Source organism: Epinephelus fuscoguttatus, linkage group LG7 (genome assembly GCF_011397635.1).
Source record: "Epinephelus fuscoguttatus linkage group LG7, E.fuscoguttatus.final_Chr_v1".
NCBI lineage: Eukaryota > Metazoa > Chordata > Actinopteri > Perciformes > Serranidae > Epinephelus > Epinephelus fuscoguttatus.
This window is the reverse complement of record NC_064758.1, coordinates 40,929,767-40,952,890: the sequence shown is the minus strand read 5'-3', so window position 1 is coordinate 40,952,890 and position 23,124 is coordinate 40,929,767. Positions and strand designations below refer to the sequence as shown.

Here is a 23,124-nt window from a genome sequence, read left to right as displayed (position 1 = left end):
GGAATATTTCAACCCTTCCCCCTTGTAACTTTGTTGCAAGGGGCAGGGGTAGGGGCGAAAATGAGAAATGGGATTGGGCCCTGATGTCCTTAAGGCAGGTGGCGATGGAGGTGGGAGGAAGGGCAGTGGAGGGTTCATTTGAGATGTTTATTGTATTATATTGTGTGACGTAAAACTCTTGATTCTGTCTTATCACAGATCTGTAAAACATTTAAAAGAATACTGATTAAGTATCTAAAAAGCACACCTTATAAACCCTTCATACTGGCTGACCAAAATTAGCCACACAGCCAAAAAATGGTTGAATAACTTTTTTTCAGTACATTACAAACCAAACAATCCACTCTTACTTTGTTACATTACTGAAACCTTTATTGATGATCATACATGTACGGAACAAGGCCATTATAGTGCAAGTCAACAAGGCGAGGGATTATTACAGGAGTCCTTGGTGAGTAAAATCAGAGACGCTACAAAACTTTAAAACCAGATTTAGCTCTAATTTGGTTGAACCGTGACACATTTTGTAAACTGAGATTCTGAGTAAACTTTAACTTAAGTGACTTTAATACCCTGAACTTAAGACGTGGCCCGAAAAGTCCACATCAGTGTCTCGTTAATATCTTTGCACCGTCTAGCATAATAACAGTTCAGGCTGTAAAAACCTGATCTTAAGTCTCTGTCCAGCCCTGCAGGAGAAGAAGAAAAACACACGACTCATTTACATATTTTTACATCATCAGTGGCTCTAAAACAAAATGCATGACAACAGCTAAACACAAACAATACAATCTCCAGCAGATATGTGATTTAATAGTTAACCCTGTGTAGTAATTTTACATCACGTTATGTTTCTAGCATCACTGTCTGCAGTGTGAATGATGAAACTACAGAGACCTGCTGAGAGCACCTTACGGGAAGGCGCAGAGGAATGTACATTATAGTTTATGTTGTAGGGATGATGTCACGGACAAACACAGATGTGGGGAGATGAAGAGGAACTGGATGATTTCAGCTAATTAATAATGATGTCATTCCCTTCGTTCTAAATAATTTATGTGGAAACCAGCTCCCACTCAAACTCAACAGTATTTCTAATCACCTGCACAGATTGGTTTAACTCTGAGGTCTGTATCACAAAGCAAGTTTAACTTAGTCTGTTCTGGTTATCTGGTTTAACTGAGCCTCACACGGGTGATCCTGGATAACTGGTGTTTACTAATCCAGCCTGGAGTGAGTTTGTTTAACCATATTTACACATCAAAGTACAGGTATTTAAGAGTATTAACATATGAAGACAGTTGTCAAGACTCCTTTGCTAACAGCTGGTTTGGTCAAAGGTACAAGATTAAATTGAAAAAATCCAGAGGGGTGGAGTTAGAAAGAAGTGAGCTTACCAGACCTGTGTAGCCCGCTCCTCATCTCTGCCTGACACTGGCAGCTCCAGGCTACACAAGCTGCTAGCATAACACACCTGCATCTCCACAGTAACTCTCTGCAGTTGCACTGTGGGTAATGTAGGCGGCAGGTTTTGGCAAAGAGAAAAATGTTGGGGTGCTTTAGTAGCTCACTGGGTAGAGCATGTAGCATTAAGGCTAAGTCCCGACTGCAGCAGCCGGGATTCAGGTCTGGGCTCTTTGCTGCATGTTATCCACAAAAACGTCAATCAAGAGCCTGACAATATTTCTAGGAATGCAAAGCTAAATCAGTGGAGTACTCTTTAAGCAAAATCATAAAAACCGTTAGAGGAAATTCTTAATATGATGAGAGCTGAAACAATAATAATCCGCAGGTAGATGAGGTCGCTGCAGCAGCAAAATATAATAATGAAATACACACGTGTAATCACACAACTCGAAAAGCTGTGGAAACATGAGCAATAAAGTGACGTTAATGTTATAAATACATATGGCAATTTTCAAAGGATGCAACTCACAATTATTTTGTTATTATCAATTAATCTGCCTTTTTTTCAACAACAAAAATAATTAATCCCTTTAGATTATCAACATAAAAAAGAGTTAAGAACCATCATAACTTCCACGGAGGCCAGGGTGAAATCTTCAAGCTTTGTTCAACCACAAGTCCTAAACCCAAAGAAATTCAGTTTATTACTGTGCTGTTAAGATGCGAATACTTTTTCACAATATTTTTGCTTGGAAGAATGACTAAAACTGTTAATTAATTGTTTTACACCACAAATTCTCATTTAGGATTTCAAAATACGGTAGCCATTTTCAACAATATTTTTTGTTTAGCCTGAAGCGAGTATATTTATTTCCTAAAGTGACATTTTAGTGCCTTTTTGTCTGATAATGATGAAACAATTATGAATAAGAGAAACCGTTTCAAAGGAGTTTAAATTAAAGAAGGTACAGCAGAGAGGGAAAGTACTGACAATCAAAAACAGGGCTGAAATAAAGAATGGTAAACACAGACTATATTTACAGTATATAAGGTACACAGCTAGGCAGCTTTCGATCGTTGATTTAGAATTTGAATGTCATGAATGAAGCTTTGAACTATTCGGTGCAGCCATAATTTCTCAGCCTAGGTAACAAAACATAGTTCAAAGTCTGCTTACTTCTCATTGGAAGTTTTAAAAGCAAACTCCATGACAGTATCATCAGATTGTCTTAGAAAATTATGATTTAAACACTGACTACATTTATCAAATTATTAAAATTTCCACTGACTAAATCTTGACTAAAATAAAACAACTACAACACTGGTAACGATAGCAATCAAACCAAGTTAAAAGTGAGCCAGCTTTCTGATTTAAGTCACGCCCAAATTTAGATGACGACACTAATCTGTCTTTGTGATACAGACCTCTGGTGCTGCTGTCGAATTCTGTGCAGACACACAAACGCAAACAAGCAGCAACCAAACATTATTATCGTTATCTTAAAAAACAAAACAATAAAACATCCAGCAGTTAATTCTACATCACATTTGGCATCACGGAGAGAAGGTTATCCTCTGACTACGAAAGCAAGAAGTTGATTTCTGATCGTTCTTTTAAACTAAACTGAAAAAGTATCACATTATTCTAACTTTGTGGTAAAAAAAAAAAGTGGGGAAAAAGGAAAGATGGGAAATAATTCTTCATATTGAGAGCGAACATGCACAGTGTGTAAAGCTTATACAAGGAGAACAAAACATTAAAACACAGTATAACACATCGCAGTATGATGCAGTCCAATACCACAGCCCTGCGAATCATACTCCTGTGTGAGGTTTGCAAAGGTAACTTTTCATTTCAGATGGTTACTTTTATGGCTGATGATTGTGCAGTTGCATCCGACTGCATTACACTGCAATGTTTTTGATTTCTTTTGTTCATCCACTGTATTCATGTCTGCCCTAAAAGTCTCCTCAGCCTTCCCAAAGTGCAAAAACAGAAACATGTTCCCTGAACTTTTGACGTAGGAGATAAATTTAAATGTGTATTTACCAGAGCACTTATAGAAAATATACCTGTGGTTTGGCTCATACGTGAAACTATGAAAACACTCACAAATCTTTTCAGCCACTCTGATCCGACGCTGCTCGGTTACAGCATCTTACGTGAGGTTGTGATTGCCAAACCTGTAATAATCCTTTACAATAATCTCATACAAAATGAGCATTTCTGAGATATTGCAACAGATCTATGCTTCACTTCCAGCCAGCTCCGGGAGAGCAGCGAGTGAGGGAGGTGGGGCAACAGCAGGTCCCTGATCGCTCACAGGAGGGCAGCCTCACCCAGAGAGAGGACAGGGAGAGGGAAGTTGAGAAAGAGAGAGAGAGAGAGAGAGAGAGAGAGAGCGACAGAGAGAAAGAGAGAGAGAGAGGGGGTCTATTCCCTGAAACATAAACCGCCAACGAGCTCTGACTCGGCACAACTGTTGGCCTCGCTCTGCTTTGCTTGGGGTCGTGACAAATAAAATAAACAAAGTGTGCCAGACCTCATGAGAGGGATTTAACAGCTCAGTGTTTGAGACACACACTGCATGCAGAGGGCGGTTAGATGTGAGGATGATAGCAGTACAGATTGCATAGAATTAACAGTTAAATATCTTCTGGGAGTTTTTAGCTTCGAGGTACAGCTGTCTGGTCCGCATGCTGTAACCTACGCGGCTCATGTACGACCTCTCTGCTACATCACGCCCAGGAGGACGATCCGGTTGTGTTGCTGTGATGACTGTGAAAATGTACAGGTCTTATAAATAAAAGCAGAGGCAGCGTCGAGGGCGACGACAGCGACGTGCATGTGTGCAACTGAGTGTGTTCTGACAAGTGTTAGCAGCATGCTAGGCTACGGTGGGTGAGCTCTACAGCGCAGCCAGCTGTTTGCAGGGCGTCACAAGTCCGGTCCACGCGCTCCGCTCATCCACTGAGGGGATGCAAATCAACCTTGACCTTCTCTCCGCTGCTCAGCATCCCCACAGTTGGGTAGAGTCCGCCAGGAGGAACCCCCATCTCCCTTCGACCCATCAGCTTCCCGTTCCTCGTGAAGAACACCTGCAGGACCACAGTGGGGCGACAGCAAGTTAAAACACACATTTCACTGTTGGTAAATCCACTGATGGAACAATTACTCAATTACTCATAAAAGAAATGTCTTTTCATAATGACTGATAGTAACACAAACTTCATTTTTGAGCACACAGTGTGCCAGCTGTAAACAGGAATTATGTGCAGTTAGGAAATATCGTTAAACAAATAGGTGACAGTGTAATGTCTGTGTTCTTGGAGCAGGAAAAAAGTCAATGTTTACAGAACATGTCTCTACTAAATCAGCGAGTGATCAAACATTATCCAGCTGTTCTCAAAAGAACATCAACAAGCTTTTCAATGCTAATACCGAGGGCCTCTTTCCAAGTCTGAGAGCAAATACCGACACACTAAAACAACAAGTGAAGTACTGTGGAGTGTGTGTGTTCAAAAAAAATCAGGCTGAGTCACTTATCAAACATTTACTGTACCACCCACCCGAAAAAAAAGAAAGGCTTAACCGCTATTCAATTACAGATGAAGGGCGAGTGAAACTGCAACAGGCTTCATTAGTTTGAACAACACCGACACCCCCCACACACGCCCGCACACACGTGCAGCCGAGCCCACAGAGACCGCTGTGATGTCAGCGAGCAGTGCATTGAGGGTAATGTGTCCTGCTGAATAAATATTGACAAATCCCTGGATTACGGCACGGCCTGTTCTATTCTCACCCACTTGGGTTTCAGTACCGCGTGCACTCACACCCGCTCGGTGACCCCCACCCTGGCCTCGACTTGCACAACTGTGTGGGCACGTTAGCCTGGCAGCTATGAGTCAAGACAAAGTGCAAACCGCAGTAATTAAAGCAACAAACAAACAAACAGTTGGAACATGAAGTGGTCAGATGATGGGAGTGTAAAGTGACTTCCTGGACGGACGTTACAGCGAGAGGTGGACTGACATATGAAAGGTCACAGTGATGATACACCAGAATATGAAAGTATCTTTGTGATGCAAATTGCTGAGTTTTCTGGTCCTTTAAACAATATCAAAAAACTGCTGTATCCACGGATGGGTACACTTTATTTATTTATCTATTTATTTTTAAGGTGTTAATATCACTCTGCAGTTTCCCAGTAATGTTTCTCACGTATTCAAATCCAAACATTCACATTTTGGTCAAACTACATGCTTTAGCATCAAAAATGTTATTTCACAAGCCCCGCTGAAAATGTTCTCCCATGTGACCTGACAGAGGTTTCTGCATGATGACATTGTACATATAAACCACCCTGATGTGACTCTTTGTGACTGAGCCAAGCCTTCTTCAGGAATTCTGTGTAATCAATCTTCCAAATTAGCTTTAATCCTCTCAAGGCCAAAACGCACCAAACTGACCTCAGAAAACTAGCAGTAACGAAAGCCTTCTGCAGCGTCATCTCATGTCACCTGCGTCTCAACCAAAAACATGCACATGAACACAATGCAAAGAATACAACCAACGGCCAGTTACCACGTATGTTTGTGCCTGCATGAGGGGAAATACACTTCCACTCCAGCACACAGCGGTCGTCTGTAATCATCATTCAAAAAGAGAGACTGGAAGTACCAGTGCTTAGTTGAACTCATCCATGTTCACACACCAGCTAGAGCTCTGAGGTCATCAAATGAGTTGCTTCTAGATGTCCCGATATCTAGGCTCAAAACTAAAGGCGACCGAGCCTTCGCGGTGGCTGCCCCAAAATTGTGGAACAGCTTACCACTGTATATTAGATCTGCCCAGACTCTTGAGATATTTAAGTCGTTGCTGAAGACCCATCTTTTCTCGTTAGCATTTGACGCATGTTGAGCCGAACACTGCCGATGTATGGACTGTTTTTATTAAATTTTGTGCCTATTGTGCACTTTATTTTGTTTTCTATTGTTACTCTTGTGTGCTCTAATACTGTATTTTTCTATTTCTATAGTTGTATATTAATACTTTAGTGCTTTCTAGATTGTACAGCACTTTGGCAAACCTCAGTTGTTTTAAATGTGCTATATAAATAAATTTGACCTTTGACCTTTGACCTTTGGAAGAACGTCTTGACCCTAGTCAGCCAGTTCACACATCAACAACATAACCCAATGTTGACAGAACAAAGCATATTTACCGTACACCCGTGAACAGTAACACAAACCGTCAAGAAACGTTTCTGCTAAAGAAAAATAATCTTACTTAATGTCAGAAGTTTGTTCCAATATCACTCCCTCCTGACTCTGGGCCTTTGTTTACTGTCCTGACTTCTATTTCTCGATCTGAGCGATCTGCATGAAACTGGGTGAACATAATCTAGGGACCAATATCTAAAGTTCCCTCTTGGCAAAAGTTGGAAAACTTACTAAAACTGAGCTTCTATAAGGCAATGAATATTGCGGAGGGCGTGGCTCATCACATAAAGGTGTAGAACATCTCAAGGGTTTCACCCATCACCACGCAACTTTGTAGGCATATGACCACACATAATCTGAGGGGACCCCTCCATTATTGACCCCATCAAACAAAATGGGGGCGCTAGAGAGCTCATTTCTTATCTAGGCCTAACCGCCATATGGATTTTTACTAAACTTGGTAGATATGTAGAACAGGACGCCTCAAGGTGACTGGAGAAATTTAACTCTAATTGGCAACTGGGTGGCGCTATAACAACAGAAAAATGCTTAGAAATGGCTAAAATGCGACCGATCGCTGTGGCTCCCCCTGTGGACCAATGTTGGTGTTGTTTTCTAATGTTTGGTATGACTAAGTCATGGTATGGTATGCTGTACATAATCACAGAAACTGTCAGTGTGTCATTCTGTCAGTCAGTCATTCTGTCTGTCCCACGTTTTTCTACTCACTGACGTGGTCAATCTATGTGAAACTGCACATAGGCATTGAGGATTGGCATAGGTAGAAGGTGACAAAGCTACCAATGGGTATGGACTAGTTATTGTTATTATTATTATCAGCGCTGGCTGCTGCACTTGATTTAAAAGACTGAATGACAAAATAATCAGTAGATTAATCAGCTGCAGCCCCACTGTGAAGCATTTCTGTATGTCTCCCTTTGTTTACAGTATGTATATCTCCATATGTATGCACAGTATTTCTAACCTCCGGTGTATTAAAATATTTGTAGGACAGTGACTGGAAAAAATGATTTGTGTAATTGTGACCAAAACACTTAAAAAAAAAAACTGCAGTGAATTGATCCAAGTGTAAACTGTGAATTCAAAACCTGATATATCTCATTTCTGTGTTAAAAGCGCCATTGTTGTCAAAAATCTATTAAAAATACATAAATGAGCGACACTGATGAACTGGTTTACCTGATTAAACTCAGTAAACATCTGCTTAATCAATATCTTTATATTTGAAATGGATTAAATGACTGTGTGTAATGTGAAGGGAGACAAATGTCACCAACACTTCAGTGTCTTTGAGCTCGCTGCTTTGGTTTAAACAACGTTAAAGCTTGTTTCATTCTCACTGCTCTCATTAACCCATCATGACCCAGCTATCACCTGCTGGTGAGCTAATCTGTGAGCATGTTTACTGCTGACTCACCACTATTAGCTGAAAACTATCACAGTGTTATCTCACTGGCTGTGAGTTCGAGGTTCGCTGAGATTTTCTACTGTGTCATTTTCAGTGACAGTACAGACGTTCTAAAAACCTCACTCAACACGACTTATCTCAGCACCAGATAACAGAGACACAGAGAGACCAGCTTGTGAACACGATGTCGCATCTAGCAGCTAAAGAGACAGATATTTCCCTCAGGAGCTGGTGGAGCTACAGTGAGAGAAAATAACTGTCACATTCATCAGGTGGCCACAAACATGACTCTAAATTAATGATAATGCTGCTCTGTCTCTGTCTCTGCTGGATGTGTAAATCAGCATCTGTTTGCCAACACGTTCACCACACAAAAATTAAAAGGTGATGACATGTCAGTGTTTACAGCATAGATATAGAAACGTACATACCTCATTGGCCGCTGGATTGTGCGTCAGCGGCGACACCATATTGGAGAGTGCAAGACGTGCCTATAACCAAAGTCAAGTAACAGGGGAGCTGCCGTGTTTCTGAATGAAAAGCACTATAAAGTTTATATTTGTCAACCAATTCCAATAAGTTGTTTTTATATTCAAGGGTTTATGATGTATGTGCAGTAGTTAGTTAAACAGAATCTCAATATTTAGGCTCTAACTGCTGCTGGATGCTCAATTTGGGAGTGTGTGTTCCACTTACATGAACTGAATTACTTACATGATATAAAACAATTCCTTGTCTTAGGGAATTTTAAATTCTCATGTCTGTCAAGCAAGGATTTGGCTTATTGTCCTTGGTTAATACTTGAGGAGACATCCCTATATAATATAGTGTGGAAGTAGACAACATATTAACTTGCAAGCATGCTAGTTAGTTAACGCTGTCCTCTTATTATCCCAATGATCATAAGAGAATAACCTTCACCACTGCTCATTTTAAAAAGACCAAGGCAAGAAAACCTGCTCTTTGTTTATGTTATTTAACATGTGTTTAGAGTGGCTCCTCTCCATCCACTAGCTACGTTAGCTTTGGCTGATCACTAATATTCAGAAACAAACATATATGATCCACTGGCCCTTTGATAATCCAAACAAAGAACAAGCTATCTTGCAGTGGCCTTTCTAAAATCAGTAATGGTGAAAGTTACAATATTCTGTTATAATCAAGGATTTGATGAGTGTAAAGCGTTAACTAGCAAGATGATAGGTTGTCTAACGTTACTTTCACATTAAAATATATTATATAGGGACGTTTCCCCTCGTATTAATGAAAATAAGCCGAATCCATGCTTGACAGACATGAGTTTTTACAAATAAAGATCAGAAACCTTTAAATATAAAAACGACTCATTGCAATTAGTTGAGAAATATAAACAATATAGTGATTTTTATCCAGAAAAAAAAAAAACACAGTGGGGTGTCGGTGACTTAGTGGTAGAGCAGGCGCCCCATGTACAAGGCTGTTGCCGCAGCGGCCTGGGTTCGACTCCAGCCTGTGGCCCTTTGCTGCATGTCACTCCCTCTCTCTCCCTTTCACACTTGTCTGTCCTGTCGATTAAAGGCTTAAAAATGCCAAAAAAAAAAAAAATATATATATATATATATCTTTAAGAAAAAAAAAACCCACAGCTCAGCTGTTTACTGTTATTTGCGCACAGGCTTGTCTTGCACTCTCCAATACGGTGGCGTTGCAGACGTATCGTTGCAAGGGGCTGACACAGTCAATGCGACATTTACGTGTCTATGATTCGGCAACCTTGGGTATGTATGCCACCATTGGCACACCGTGTAAGTAATAGCACACTAGCAATAAGTATGCAAGAGAGTTTTTTTTAAATAATAAAGTGTAGTGTTTCCCATACTTATTCATTTGTGGTGGCCTGTCACGGTAACAGCATCTGCCACCATGTATTGGTTTTATATTTGTGGAGCTGGACTGTTCATGAGGAGCGCTGTTTGAATATATAATGCCTATTCATTCATTCACTTTCCATAACTGCTTATCCTGTTAGGGGTCGCGGGGTTTCTGGAACCTATCCCTGACACTTGGCGAGAGGCAGGGTACACCCTGGACAGGTCATCAGACTATCACAGGGCTGACACATAGAGACAGACAACCATTCACACTCACATTCACACCTATGGACAATTTAGAGTCACCAGTTAACCTGCATGTCTTTGGACTGTGGGAGGAAGCTGGAGTACCTGGAGGAAACCCACGCTGACACGGGGAGAACATGAAAACTCCGCATAGGTTCATCTGGATTGCTTCGAACCCCCCACCCTGGGTTCAAACCAGGAACCCTCTATCTGTGAGCCGACAGTGCTAACCACTGCACCACCGTGACGCCTTAAGAACAGCCTACTGTTTGGTTATTCATTGTATGTGTACTCTGGGTGAAGACAGCACAGCAGAACGCCAGACAAAGTGAAAGTGAAACATAACCGCTCATTGTGTTCACTCACAAACAGCTGCCCCTCTCATCCATCAATGTGATCTGACCAACTCTGATCTGACCTGACCGGACTGACAGATCAATTATCCACCCTGTGACTCAAAGTCCACTGCTGGTGAGAAAAAAGAGCTCATGAAAAGTTTCATGCTGCATTCAGGGACCAGCAAAAACTTCCAACTTTAGAAGAGGGGACACAGAATAATGAAAGGGGACAAACACACACACACACACACACACACACACACACACACACACACACACACATGTAAAGTTAGCAACTTCGGCAATGCACTTGATGAGAATGTGGATGAAAAATGAAAAACCATGTTTTGCAGTCAGAGTAAGAAACTGTGATTTGACTGTGAGGGAGGAGCTCTGCCACTGCCTCAAACAACAGAAGGTGAGGACATAGCACATGTTGTTCTGGAGCATTTTAAGGAACGAAGGATTAACACCATCATGATATGGCACACCAAAAATGATGCTTCATATCAAAAAAGTTGCCAGCCCCTGGTTTACAGCTTGTTCGCTGCCCTCTAGTGGCCACACCAAACGCAAGTCACTGCAGGTTTGTATTATTGTTTAAATCATAAAATTAATCTATAACATGCATAGCTATTGTATATGCAGCAATGGTTAACACAGCTGTGTTGTGTTTTTCCTCACCGTGACCTTCCTGCCCTCCTGTCCCTGCTCTACCTCCTCCCCATCTTCCTCTTCCTCCTCTTCGTCGTTGAGGTACAGGACATTCTGGACGCCTGCGTGACCTGGATGGACCTCCAGCCGTTCCCAGTCGTCCACGTCACCTGAGGACAAACCGCAGCACAGTGTGATTCACTGAAGGCTTTCATGTGCAGAGCGGATGAATAGTTGATACCAGGCCAGGAAACACAAGTCAAGAAGTAAGACAGCAAAACATGTTAATTAATGCCACAACCTGAGATGCTTTGTTTTGTTAGTGGGCCCTAAAATGAGGTTAGATTACACTAGTTGATGTCTTTGAATTGTTATCACAGGTTTGGTAATTTGAAACGGATTTACTGAAACCACCTGAGAGCAGGAAAGCCTATATTTGTCCATCACGGAAAGTGGGGGGGTGAGAATTTCCCGTTGGAGTGACTGCTCTGTTTTCCGTGCGGGGGATTTTGGTTTGCATCCAATTTCTTTCCCACATGCAACACAATAAACTCAGTTAAGACCGAATGTTGCCTTACGCTAAACCACGATAAGCGGGTTTAAGAGTGCACCCTCCCACAGACACACCAACCACTTTAATGAGTGATGGAGTAATTGCAGCACCTGAACCCTCTGCCCTCACCTTCTCCATCCAGGATGTAGTCTCGTGGAAACATGATGCCGCAGCCCATGATGTCACCTTTGAAGCAGCGAGGACCGAAAGCGTCTCCGACCCCGCTGCCGTGGAAGATCTTGCCGTCATCTGTCAGAGAAGAGGTGAGAAAGACACTTTAAATTGTGCAGATATTAGTTAATTGTTACTTTACAACAGTGGTGGAATGTAACTAATTATATTTGCCAGAGTACTGTACTCAAAGGGCGGGTTCAAGTGAAATTTTTCAGAGCAATGATAATAATAACTAAAAGGGTTAGTTGAAGTTTATTTGAACATTTAGATAAAAAGAAGAGAGACAAGTAAAAAATAATGAAAACAGTTTAAATGTGCAGGGGAGGTAGAAACCCAGAAAGGGCTTTTTCATGGTGCCTCACCTAAAGGGAAGATTAAAACATGCACAGATTTAAAAATACAACATGATGCAAAGTAAAATGTCAATAAAGTCACATATCTTCCACACAATCTACCACACAAATAAACAGAACATCAAATAAACCAGTGATGATTTATACAGTACCACATCTATTTGTCATTAACCCACTTTTAAGTTTCTTTTCGTATTAAGATAAGGACATAGAGTCAGTTAAAAAGCTCGGTATCTCAATGAATACTGTCCTCTTGACGTGTGATACATTGGTATTGGTAGATAAAAGTTATTGTCTAGTTGGATAAAAATTAAACTGAGAATTACAGATAAAAATCATTAAGCTTTCTGGTAAGTCATATTTGAAGTAGGTTAATATTAGAAATAGACATAGATTTTATGAGGTACTTATTCATAGTCAGTGTAATATTTTCAATTCAATTAAAGCCCAATATCACAAATCACAATTTGCCTCACAGGGCTTTATAGCATACGGCATCACCCTGTCCTGTAAGGAAAAACTCTCCCCCAAAAAACCTTTAACGAGGAAAAAAAAAAATCGAAAAATCGTAGAAACCTCATGAAGAGCAACTGAGGAGGGATCCATCTTCCAGGACGATAGATGTCATATAATAAATTTACAGTGATCCATATGACAAAATGTTACATAAAGATATTCGCTGCTACCTTGCTGTCAGACGTCCCTTTCTGACGGGGAACTGAAACCATTATCTCTCTTCAAAGTTGCCAGACTCCTTTGACAAAAACTACAATTTCAACTTGCAAAACAGAGTCGCTGCACGGCAGCCATGATCGGTTAGTCTGTGTTACTGTGTCACTTTCGGATCCAAACTAACGTGCCGTCCACAGCAGTACGTCACTTAGCTTCCATGCCGGTTCAGAGGTTAGAGGAATAAAGTTAATTTGGAGGATTGATAATAACACACAATTCTCAAAGACGGCTTGGCTCCGTCACAAAGGTGGGTTAGGGAGTTTATAAGTAGCAAATATTGAGGTCTTCCTGCATGTAACTGTAGAGGTTGGAGCTCACTCAGCTATGTGATGCCTGGATTTGATCTTTGTCAGGTTAAAGGATGATCTTACCTGGTGATTTGATCAAACAGTTGTAAATATCAAAGTGTCACTACTGGCCATTCAGTGGGATCATCTCTCCAACATAAGCAAGGTAAGGAGAAGGGACAGTGACATGGACCGTCGATATGAGTTTGTCAGTGTAACTTTTCCTGTGGTTGACATAAGGTGCTGTAATAATCCTTTGACATGCTGATATCTAATGTTTATAGCTAGCTACAGACTTATTTTGTCAGTGTTTCAGTCCTTGGTCGCAAACTGTGGCGCTGATAGTTTTCCCCTTTAGGTGGGTGTATGACACATTGCGCTGTGTCTCTATAATCAGAACTGCGTCCACAAAAACAGCCTCTTAATCATAGCAATGGTCTGCTCTTTAGAAATAACAGACCATTGAATGCCTTAACTGATCAGAATTGTGCATTCAACAAAGCTGTGCAATAATCTATGACAATACCACATGGAATGTAATTTATCACGAGTATAAATGATGAAGCAAGATGGAAAGCCAGTACAGACAATACCGTCTACAATTAAACTAACTGTGCTTTAACGTCTCCTGGCAGCCTGCGATCAGATACAAAAACATTTAATAACAAACATTACTGCTTACTGCAGGCAAGAGATGATATCTGAGACTTCTGTAAATCAAATTCCAGGTTTTAATACCATCTAAGGCCTCTTTTAAGGAAATGCAGGTCTTGAAAAATCTTCAAAAGCCTTAAATTTGGAAACCCTGAGTGAGGTTATTTTTGCTCCTCTGTTATGTTTCCCATTGCTGAACTGGGCTAACATGAATTTCACTGTCTTTTAATGTGTTTACCACAGCGTGCAACATGTGTACATATAATGTAGTGCTAACACACAGGACATCCTGGCATTCCTGTCATTTTATGATGTGTAAAAAAAAAGGCGAAAGCAGCGCTAGTAAAAACAAAAAAAGACATCAACATCCAAAGAAAATCATCAAAACAACACATACTACAGTTGCGAGAGACAACAATGGAAAAAAAGGGCAAAAGAAAAACATTGCAGAGGTAGCCTGCAGACGAGCGCTCCTCAAGCGAAGCGGCGTGGCTGCTGCTGGTAAATATTTATGGAGTTGTCATGGGACCCGTCCCCGGCTCAGGATACTGTTTAAACAATCTCTATCTGAGCACCGGGAGGGAGACGGAGACACTGTATCATTACAGCTCCCATGCGGGCCCTTGTCACAACACCACACACTAGGCAAACAGTGGGGCCACGCCGGCACAGGCGCAGAGTCGCTAAAAATAGCAGAGCAGGGCTGGCGCTGGAGGTGAGCCGGCGGTGTGGAAGTCCAGGTTTGGGCCTAAGGATGGAGCTCCTTCACTGGGACAGGAAAGGTGGGAGAAGCCTGGCGGAGAATCGAGGGCTGCGGCTGGAGGGATGTTCGCTGGAGGCAATCTTCAAAATTCTCGCACAGTTTGTTCGCAGTTTTATTTGAAGTCTATTTGTGGTTTCGTTAACTCCGACTACATTAACAGTTTGAAGACTTCACAACTAAATCAGTCCCTCTAATTATCCTTAATACATATGACTGATGGTCTCCCTGTAATTTAACAGATGGTGACTAAATGACAATCGGATTTTTTTGTTTTGCGTTTGCTACTGTTTATTTCTTGAGTGTCCTTAATACATGATGAGATCAGGGATGAGATGATACTACACTAAACAAAAATATAAAGCAACACTTCTGTGTTCGCTCCCATTTTTTTATTGAGATTAAGTTTAACATCTAAAGCACTGTCTTTGCACACTGTTTTTTTGTTAGTGAGCACTTCTCTTTTTCCAAGATAACCCTTCCACCTGACAGGTGTGGCACATCAAGATGCTGATTAAACAGCATCAATACTAAACAGGTGTTCTTTGGGATGCTCACAATTAAAGGCCACTCTAAAATGTGCAGTTTGACCACACAACACAATGCCGCAAATGTCCCGAGTTCTGAGGGAGCGTGCCATTAGCATGCTGACTGCAGAAATACCCATCAGAGCTGTTACCCATGAACTTAATGTTCCTTTCCACACATTAAGACATCTCCAATGTTATTTCTGTGAATTCTGCAGTACATTCAACCAGCCACACAACCACAGACCACATGTAACCATACCAGCTCTACATCCAGCATCTTCACCTGCTGGATCATCTGAGACCAGCCACCTGTATAGCTGAAGCAGTAATTGCTTTGCACATTCGAAGATTTTCTGCACAAACCGTCAGAAACCAGGAAGCTCAGGGAAGCTGATCTCCGTGGCTGCTCTTAAACAATCTTGCAGGTGGAAATGCTGCATGTGGAGGTCCTGAGCTTGTGCGCTTATACGTGGTCTGTGGTTGTGAGGCTGGTTGGATGTACTGCCAAATTCTCAGGAAACGACATTGGAGACGTCTTATGGTAGTGAATGAACATTAATTTCAGAGGCAACAGCTCTGGTGGACATTCCTGCAGTCAGCATGCCAACAGCTCGCCCCCTCAAAACTCGTAACATCTGTCACATTGTGTTGTGTGAAAAAACATTTGAGAGTTGCCTCTAATTGTGACCATCCCTTGGCACACATGGGTAGTAGTGAAGCTGTTAAATCTGCATCTGTACATGCCCCACCTCAGGTGGATGGAGGATTATGTTGACTCATTAACACGGATTACAACAAATCTTTGAACAAAAATAGAGAGAAATAAGCTTTCTGTGTTTCTTTGTGTGTGTCTGTTTTTCATTTTTTTAAGCAAACATTCATTCATTCATTCATTCATTTTCTGTTACTGCTTATCCTGTTGGGGGTTGTGGGGCACCTGGAACCTATCCAGGTGGGGTATACCCTGGACAGGTCACCAGTATCACAGGGCTGACACACAAAGACACAGACCATTCGTGTTTATATTCACACCTATGGCCAATTTAGAGTCACCAATTAATTTAGCATGTCATTAGACTGTGAGAGGAAGCCAGAGCACCCTGAGAAAACCCACGCTGACACAGGGAGGACATGCAAACTCCGCACAGAAGGGCTCCCCCACCCTGGGATTGAACCAGAAACCCTCTTGCTATGAGGCAACAATGCTAACCACTGCACCACTATGCCACCCAGGGCAGCAGCAGAGACAGAGATATCCTGAATTTTAGGCACTAGTATGTATGGGTCCATAGATGTATGGCTGTTTCCCACCACTACCACTCATGAATGTTTTTAATTATGAGACCCCACCCCCCCACGCCCCCCGATGAGTAAACTGAACTTATAAAGTTTAATCAATTATTTGGAAGAAATAATGGATTAAAGCACTACATTTTTCCTGGTACAATAAACACTTCTTGTCAATAATCTCATCACACCACAATCTGTAAGTAACAGTGAAATGAGTTTTGGCTGGCAGTGGTGGAAGGCTATTTTTGTCTTTGAGCATACAACAAAAGTGTTCTGTTGCTTTTCTCAAGTGTGCTTTGGTACTTAAAAAGGTTGGAAATCGAGATTCAGGAAGCCAACTCAACTTGGAGCTCAGCTGTGGTGGAAAATGTTAAAAATTTGTGTTGGAGACTTCAGGGTTTAAAATTAGCACAGAGGTGTTGACCAAGGTTTGGCTCCGAGGCCGGTGAGAGTGTACAGAGCAGAATACTGGTGGTGGTGTTAATGCAAAAGTCAAGATCATAAACTGAGGCAGTTGTTGGTAAAGCTAACAATGTTAGCTACTGTGACCGCCACCAGGTGCTGGATGTAAGGCTGATCCTCGCAGCAACCAGGAGGTGAAAACTGGAGCTGAGTTTGGGGTCTGGAGCCGAGCCGACAGGAGGAGAGGGCAGGCTCTGACTGAGGACTGAGACCAGCTGGGAAAAGGAAAACAGACTTTCTCGTAACGTGAGACTTTGTCTGGAAAAAACTGGGCTTCCCTGCCCGGGGAACAATGACTTCACAGACTCCTAAAACATGAAAAATTAAAACAAAATATTTATATTCTTCCATGATTTCACACACATGTGAGTTTGCACATGTTCCTAAGAATTTACTCTAAATTCCATTTGCAGCTGCCATGTAAGTATATCACAAACAAAGCTGCTGATATATAATATACAGTGTACTTCTCGGGTCCATTTGTCTGCGAGGACCCAGCTTGTGAACTATATGAACAATACATTTAAATAATCTCTGGTTAGATCTTCTCCAGAGTGAAGTAGTGCAGCATGAGAAAAAGTTTACTGGGCCGTGAGGCTGTACAGACTCTTGTAATGTTACTGTGTCCTGTATAAGCTCCAGGCTTTGCAGTGGGGCTGATATTACATACAACACAGTGTTGGTTTTAGAGCTTAAATGATTGGTTAATCCACAGAAAAAATACTCTGCAACTATTTTGATAATGAACTAATTTCCTTAGTTTCTTTTTACAAATATCTCTCTCGTTCCAGCTTCTCCAATTTGAGGTTTTGCAGCTTTTCTTTGTCTTGTGTGTTAATAAACTGAACATTTCTGGGTTAAGCTTTAGCTTTCTAATATCATCATCATTACTTTTCACTATTATTCTGACAATAAAGAGAAAACGATAAATAATTGGCAGACGACTCATCACTAGTGAAAGTATTTGTAATTTGCAGTCCTGGTTGGTTTGTTTACAACCACGTTGACCACCAAACATGCGTGTATACAGTGACATAGATACGCCACATATCATGGCAGACAAAGGGATATTTTGCCTTCATGGTCCAGACACACCAGACTGACATCAAAGAACTACTGGCAGCAAAAGCCAACTGTTGTGTCACCTTATGTTGCCGTGTCTCAGCCAAAAGTTGCACATGAACACACCGCAAAGACTACAGCTGACGGCCAACCAGCACGTACACTCTGTGCCTGCGCGAGAGGAAATAACTCTCCATATCAGCAGACAGCCGTAGCCTGTATTCGTGATTCAAAAATGGAAACTGGAAGACCATCATGATGCTAGTTAGCCAGTTAGCACATTTACAACACAATCCATTCGCAAAGTGAAAGCATATTTACCTTGCACCAGTGAATAACACATACCATCACGAAATGTTTCTGCTAAAGACTCAATGGCTAAAGAAAAATAATCTGTTTCAATCTCACCCCCTTGACTTAAGCTCTTTGTTTACTTTCCTCACTTCTGTATCTATTCTTGTGCGCAGACCTAAACTGCCAAGTGAAGAGTGATTTCACTCACCGATGAGCTCAAAAAAGTCAATGGGGGCCAACAGGGTACACACTGCAAAGACTAGGACGACAGACACTCACCAGCTGGTCAAGACTGACTGACAGCCGACCATCAACTCTCTGCTTCCAGCTTCTCCAATGTCAAGTTTCTGCACTGTAACCCTGAACTTCTGTAGACATTACCCAGAGGAGCTGTATGTGATAACGCAACATCCAAAATCAGTTGGACTGAACACTAGACAGACTTTACCTGCCAGCTCTCTGGTACAAAATCAACATAATATCCGATTGAGCCCATGTGTAACTAGAGCAGGTACTGTCCGCAGAATTCTTACATGCAATCGTGTTGATGATGTTTCTATCACGCAACTGGCGCAAAACTAAACAAAGGGTAAAGGGTCATTTACACAAAGAAGCCGACGAAAATGTCTAACTGGAGAGACAGCGAGAACTTGGGAAACTACTGTAAAGGAACGGCAGGAAACTTGATTGTTATGACCAAAATATACACTGGCTATGCAAACAAAACACAGCGTTTTCTATAGCATACTTTTTGTGTAATTTCCTGTCTCATGTATGATCTACCGGGGCGCCAACCCTCACCTAAACTAAACAAAGTATTCCCAGGAGGTGGGAACACATCTGACACAGGCAACCCTTTTCTTGTGTGCTACATGTGTGAAAGGGCAACTGGGGGCAACGTCCAGACCTGATGTCTCTGGACAATGTGAGGAGTTAATGTGAGCAGGAGTTAATATGAGAACAGCTTATGATAGCTAAAAGAATCTTTGAGTTTTGGACAAAAGAATCTGAATATGTCAACTTGCACTTTGGGGACTGCTTCTTTCTCAGATTTTATGGACCCAACAATTAATTTATTGACTAACTGAGGAAATAATCTGCACATTAATCAAGACTGAGAATAGCCACTTGTTGCAGCCCTAATTCCTTAATTTTTTTCTGGCAACATCCACACTACAGGCATATGTGGTCTGGGTATAAGGGCTGGCCGATAGGGAGAAAATTAAATGTTGTGGTATTTTTGACCAAATGCCATGATATTGAAATTGTGACAGTAATGTAGGGTTGACTTTTGGTGCATTCACAAAATACTTACACAATGAGATTTCTGATAAATAACCATTGGTAATGTGGATATGATGACTAAGGAGGTGAAGGCAGATAATAGAGCGGCTAGAACAGTCTGGTAAACTCAGATAATTACATCACTTTACTGTAATGCAGCGTTAAAACCAGGTAATAAGGATACGATATAAGGATATCCAAAATCTAAGACGATATCAAGTCTTGCATTATGATATGGACATAATATGCCCGGCCCAGCTCGGCTTGAAATAGATAATGGTTAGTGTGTGTCATCCCTCTGTGCCTGTTGATGCTATAGAGACTTTGTCATCCAAATCCATTTTTGTCCCATTGAGTGAGATGGAAATATAATCCCCAAACACATCATGTTGGTATTGAATAATTGTTTTTGCAGAACTTGAGCTGGAATCAGATTAGATCTCGTCACAGAAGTTAGACTGAGCGCTATTATGTGAGGCTGGGTTGGTGGTGAGGGATGAATGGTGGCGGTGGTGGTGGTAGGGCACAACCTTCAGCTGCGGGTGTTGAGTCATAGCACGTGTGACTCACTGATGGGGGGTTTGGAGGGGGTGACAGGGTTAATGAGGCTTGCTGAGGAGCACTCACTGGTTGGATGGCTGGTTGCTCCTGATAGGGCCCACAGGGGCCCGCAGTGCCCCACGGCCCATTAACTTGCGGAGACAAGCCGAGCCAACACGCAGGATGGAGGTCCACACTGGGCCGGCTCCCAACACAAACACTCGTGGTAACACCAGCGCAGGCCAAAGAACTCTCAAACTATACAAGCTATACAAAGGAGCAGCGATATGGTTGGCAGGCATTTGTGTATATAACTGGAATATATCTGGAGTAAAATCACAACCTTTAAAGTCAATAATACACATTACATGTGATCCAGGTCAACACTGGTCGCGTGCCCAATACAACGCATCATAAATCAGGATGACAGAAATAGAGCTCAAACTGTACATGCAAAGTATAAATAAGAAAAGGAGGAATGCTGCATTGAATCATTATGTAAGTAATATAAGTGCATAATATGACTCAAAAGACTAATCTATAGCCACTGTTTTCTTGAAAGATAATAAAATTACAAACACTCAAAGAGCACTAAGGAGCAGCGTGAGGTATGTTAAAAATATAACAATGAGTGTGTACAAAGCAAAGGCCTGCCAAGATTATCCTGGCATACATTTGCCCCTTTAGATACTGAGGTCAAATACAAAAACTACCCATAAAAGTTAATAAACAGCGGTACCACGTGTCACAGAAACACCTCTTCACAGCATTCTTGGCTCGCACCGAGCAGGAAAACCAAGGTAACAAAGTCATTCCTTCTTTAAGCAATTTCTGCTGTGGTTATATGACCTAGTGCATACAATACTGTGTATACATTAAGCTTCTGTCACTCTGCCAAAGAGCGTCTGCATGCAATTCTTGAGGTTCCTGAAAGCTGTTCGGTGAAAATCTCGGAGGAGACATGAAGAAGAGGCCCCGGCTGTTGATTTTAAGTAGCTGGATCAGAGCCTGCACCTTAACCCAAGCATGGGAAGGCAAACCTCATACGCACAGCGTGGAAAACCACATACATCATTTTAGTCTCTAACAAATAAGATTAATGGGAGCTGTGCTGGGGCGTGCACATTTCTGTGGTGTCCAACGCACAGCAGCCAAACCAGGCAGACCGCAGCGCTAGACCTCTGGGACTGGCATGGTGAGCCTCTGTGAATGACTGGCCTCGTCTGTCACTCAGCAATGAGGTATCATCCACGGACCCCGGCAGGACGCACAGCATCAACTGTTATTATTATTAATGTATCCTAAGTATAAATGGAATCTGCAAAGGGATATGGGGATTTAGGACTATAAACATCAACTCGAAACATGAATGGAATGTGCGGAGTGAACAAGAAAATGTGTTTTGATAGCTGATTTGGAGGTCAACTGGAAGAAAGTATATAAACCTTCCTCTAAAAATAAAAATCATACACATCCCCTGGTGGAAAAACATATGACACACAGTGACATTTGTGGCGTGTGAATCATTCAGAGTGGCTAAGTTTACATGAACAGTAATGATTCACTATTTCTTCAAATATGACAATATTCCAAATTTCATGCAGGTCATGTTAACAGTATATTCCCTCTCAAAGTTCAAATAAGGCCTTTTTCAGAATTGAGCGAATTCCAATTAGGACATGTGGGATATGTCGGTATTAGTGAGATTTTAATAGCATTCTTTAAAAACATGTATACAGGGGCGTCGGTGGCTTAGTGGTAGAGCAGGCGCCCCATGTACAAGGCTGCTGCCGCAGTGGCCCGGGTTCGACTCCAGCCTGTGGCCCTTTGCTGCATGTCACTCCCTCTCTCTCTCTCTCCCCCCTTCACACTTGTCTGTCCTATCCATTAAAGGCTGAAAAATGCCCCCCAAAAAATATCTTTAAAAAAAAAAAAAAAAAAAAAAAAAAGAAAATGTATACAGCACATTCAAAATATGGCATTTGTCATTATGACACTCTCAGGCAAATTAAAAAAGAGCCTACATCAGCAACCTGTGCTGACGGCATCACAGCGTTAAATCCAACTCACAAAAGCAACATGACAACATGATTGATTAACATAATATCATGTTTCTAAACAGACTAACAGAGCAACTAGTGTCTGACAGGATGTTTGCAATTTACTGTCAAACTCAGCAACAGCAACATAAAAGAGTTAAAATTTCAGTAGAGGTGGGAGGGGGCAGAGCTGGGCACACTGTTCATTTATATTAAACTTCATGTGTTTTTTGGGGTGACGGGAGGAGATAAAGCAGAGTTAGTTTCTCAAGCAAACTTAAACTTAACTTAATCTTAAACTTAAACATGCTCATTTCCTATTGGGACAAAAGCTGTGTCTCAATTCAGGGCCTGCAGCCTTCGAGGCCCAATTTGAAGACCGATTGCGTCGCATCGGTGCAACCAAGACTGTCCCATTTCCAAGGCTCCTTCAAATGCGGCAGAGAAACTCTGCTTTCTTTCCCAGAATTTGGAGGATGCAACGGATGAATTCTTCATGGCCGAGCTTACCCCAAGATGCATTGCGTGCCGGTGACGATCATATATTAAGTGAAGTTAAGAGTTGTCAACTAGCTAATGGTTAACTGTTGTTAACATTACTATTAGCTAAAAGCACACAGCTTAAATAATCTTAATTCATTAAGTTTAACTGAAAATGGTCCATCAGCCTGAAATATATCAAAGGGCTGTGTCTCCAGCAGTGAATCATCTCCTCAAGTATTAAATTTAAATAAATATATATATATAATAACAATCTCTGGGTCCATGATTTAGGGCTAACTAACTTATTAGCTTACTCCTTATTTCGTCAATCACAGCTGGTTGCTAGGTAACAGGAACACTAACGGGACAGGGCGAAAACAACTGGTGATGCAACCGGGAAATCTTTGGCAGACCAGACCATCCCATTGACCGCTGATGCGGTCTTCAAAGGACTTGGCTGATGTAAACCGTGAAGGC

At 41.6% G+C, this 23,124-nt stretch overlaps 1 protein-coding gene across 2 annotated transcripts in view; it reads right to left on the bottom strand.

Annotated features, from left to right (window-relative positions):
- Positions 1-355: 355 nt before the first annotated feature.
- spryd3 (SPRY domain containing 3) overlaps positions 356-23,124 on the bottom strand; it is an 82,691-nt gene continuing 59,922 nt past the window's right edge. For both annotated transcript variants that reach the window (XM_049580199.1, XM_049580200.1), the window contains exons 9-11: positions 11,833-11,952; positions 11,181-11,320; positions 356-4,506 (exon numbers count right to left, since the gene is read on the bottom strand). In XM_049580199.1, the coding sequence (XP_049436156.1) occupies positions 4,372-4,506; positions 11,181-11,320; positions 11,833-11,952 (395 nt within the window). In that variant the 3' untranslated portion in view covers positions 356-4,371. The remainder of the gene's footprint in view (positions 4,507-11,180; positions 11,321-11,832; positions 11,953-23,124) is intronic.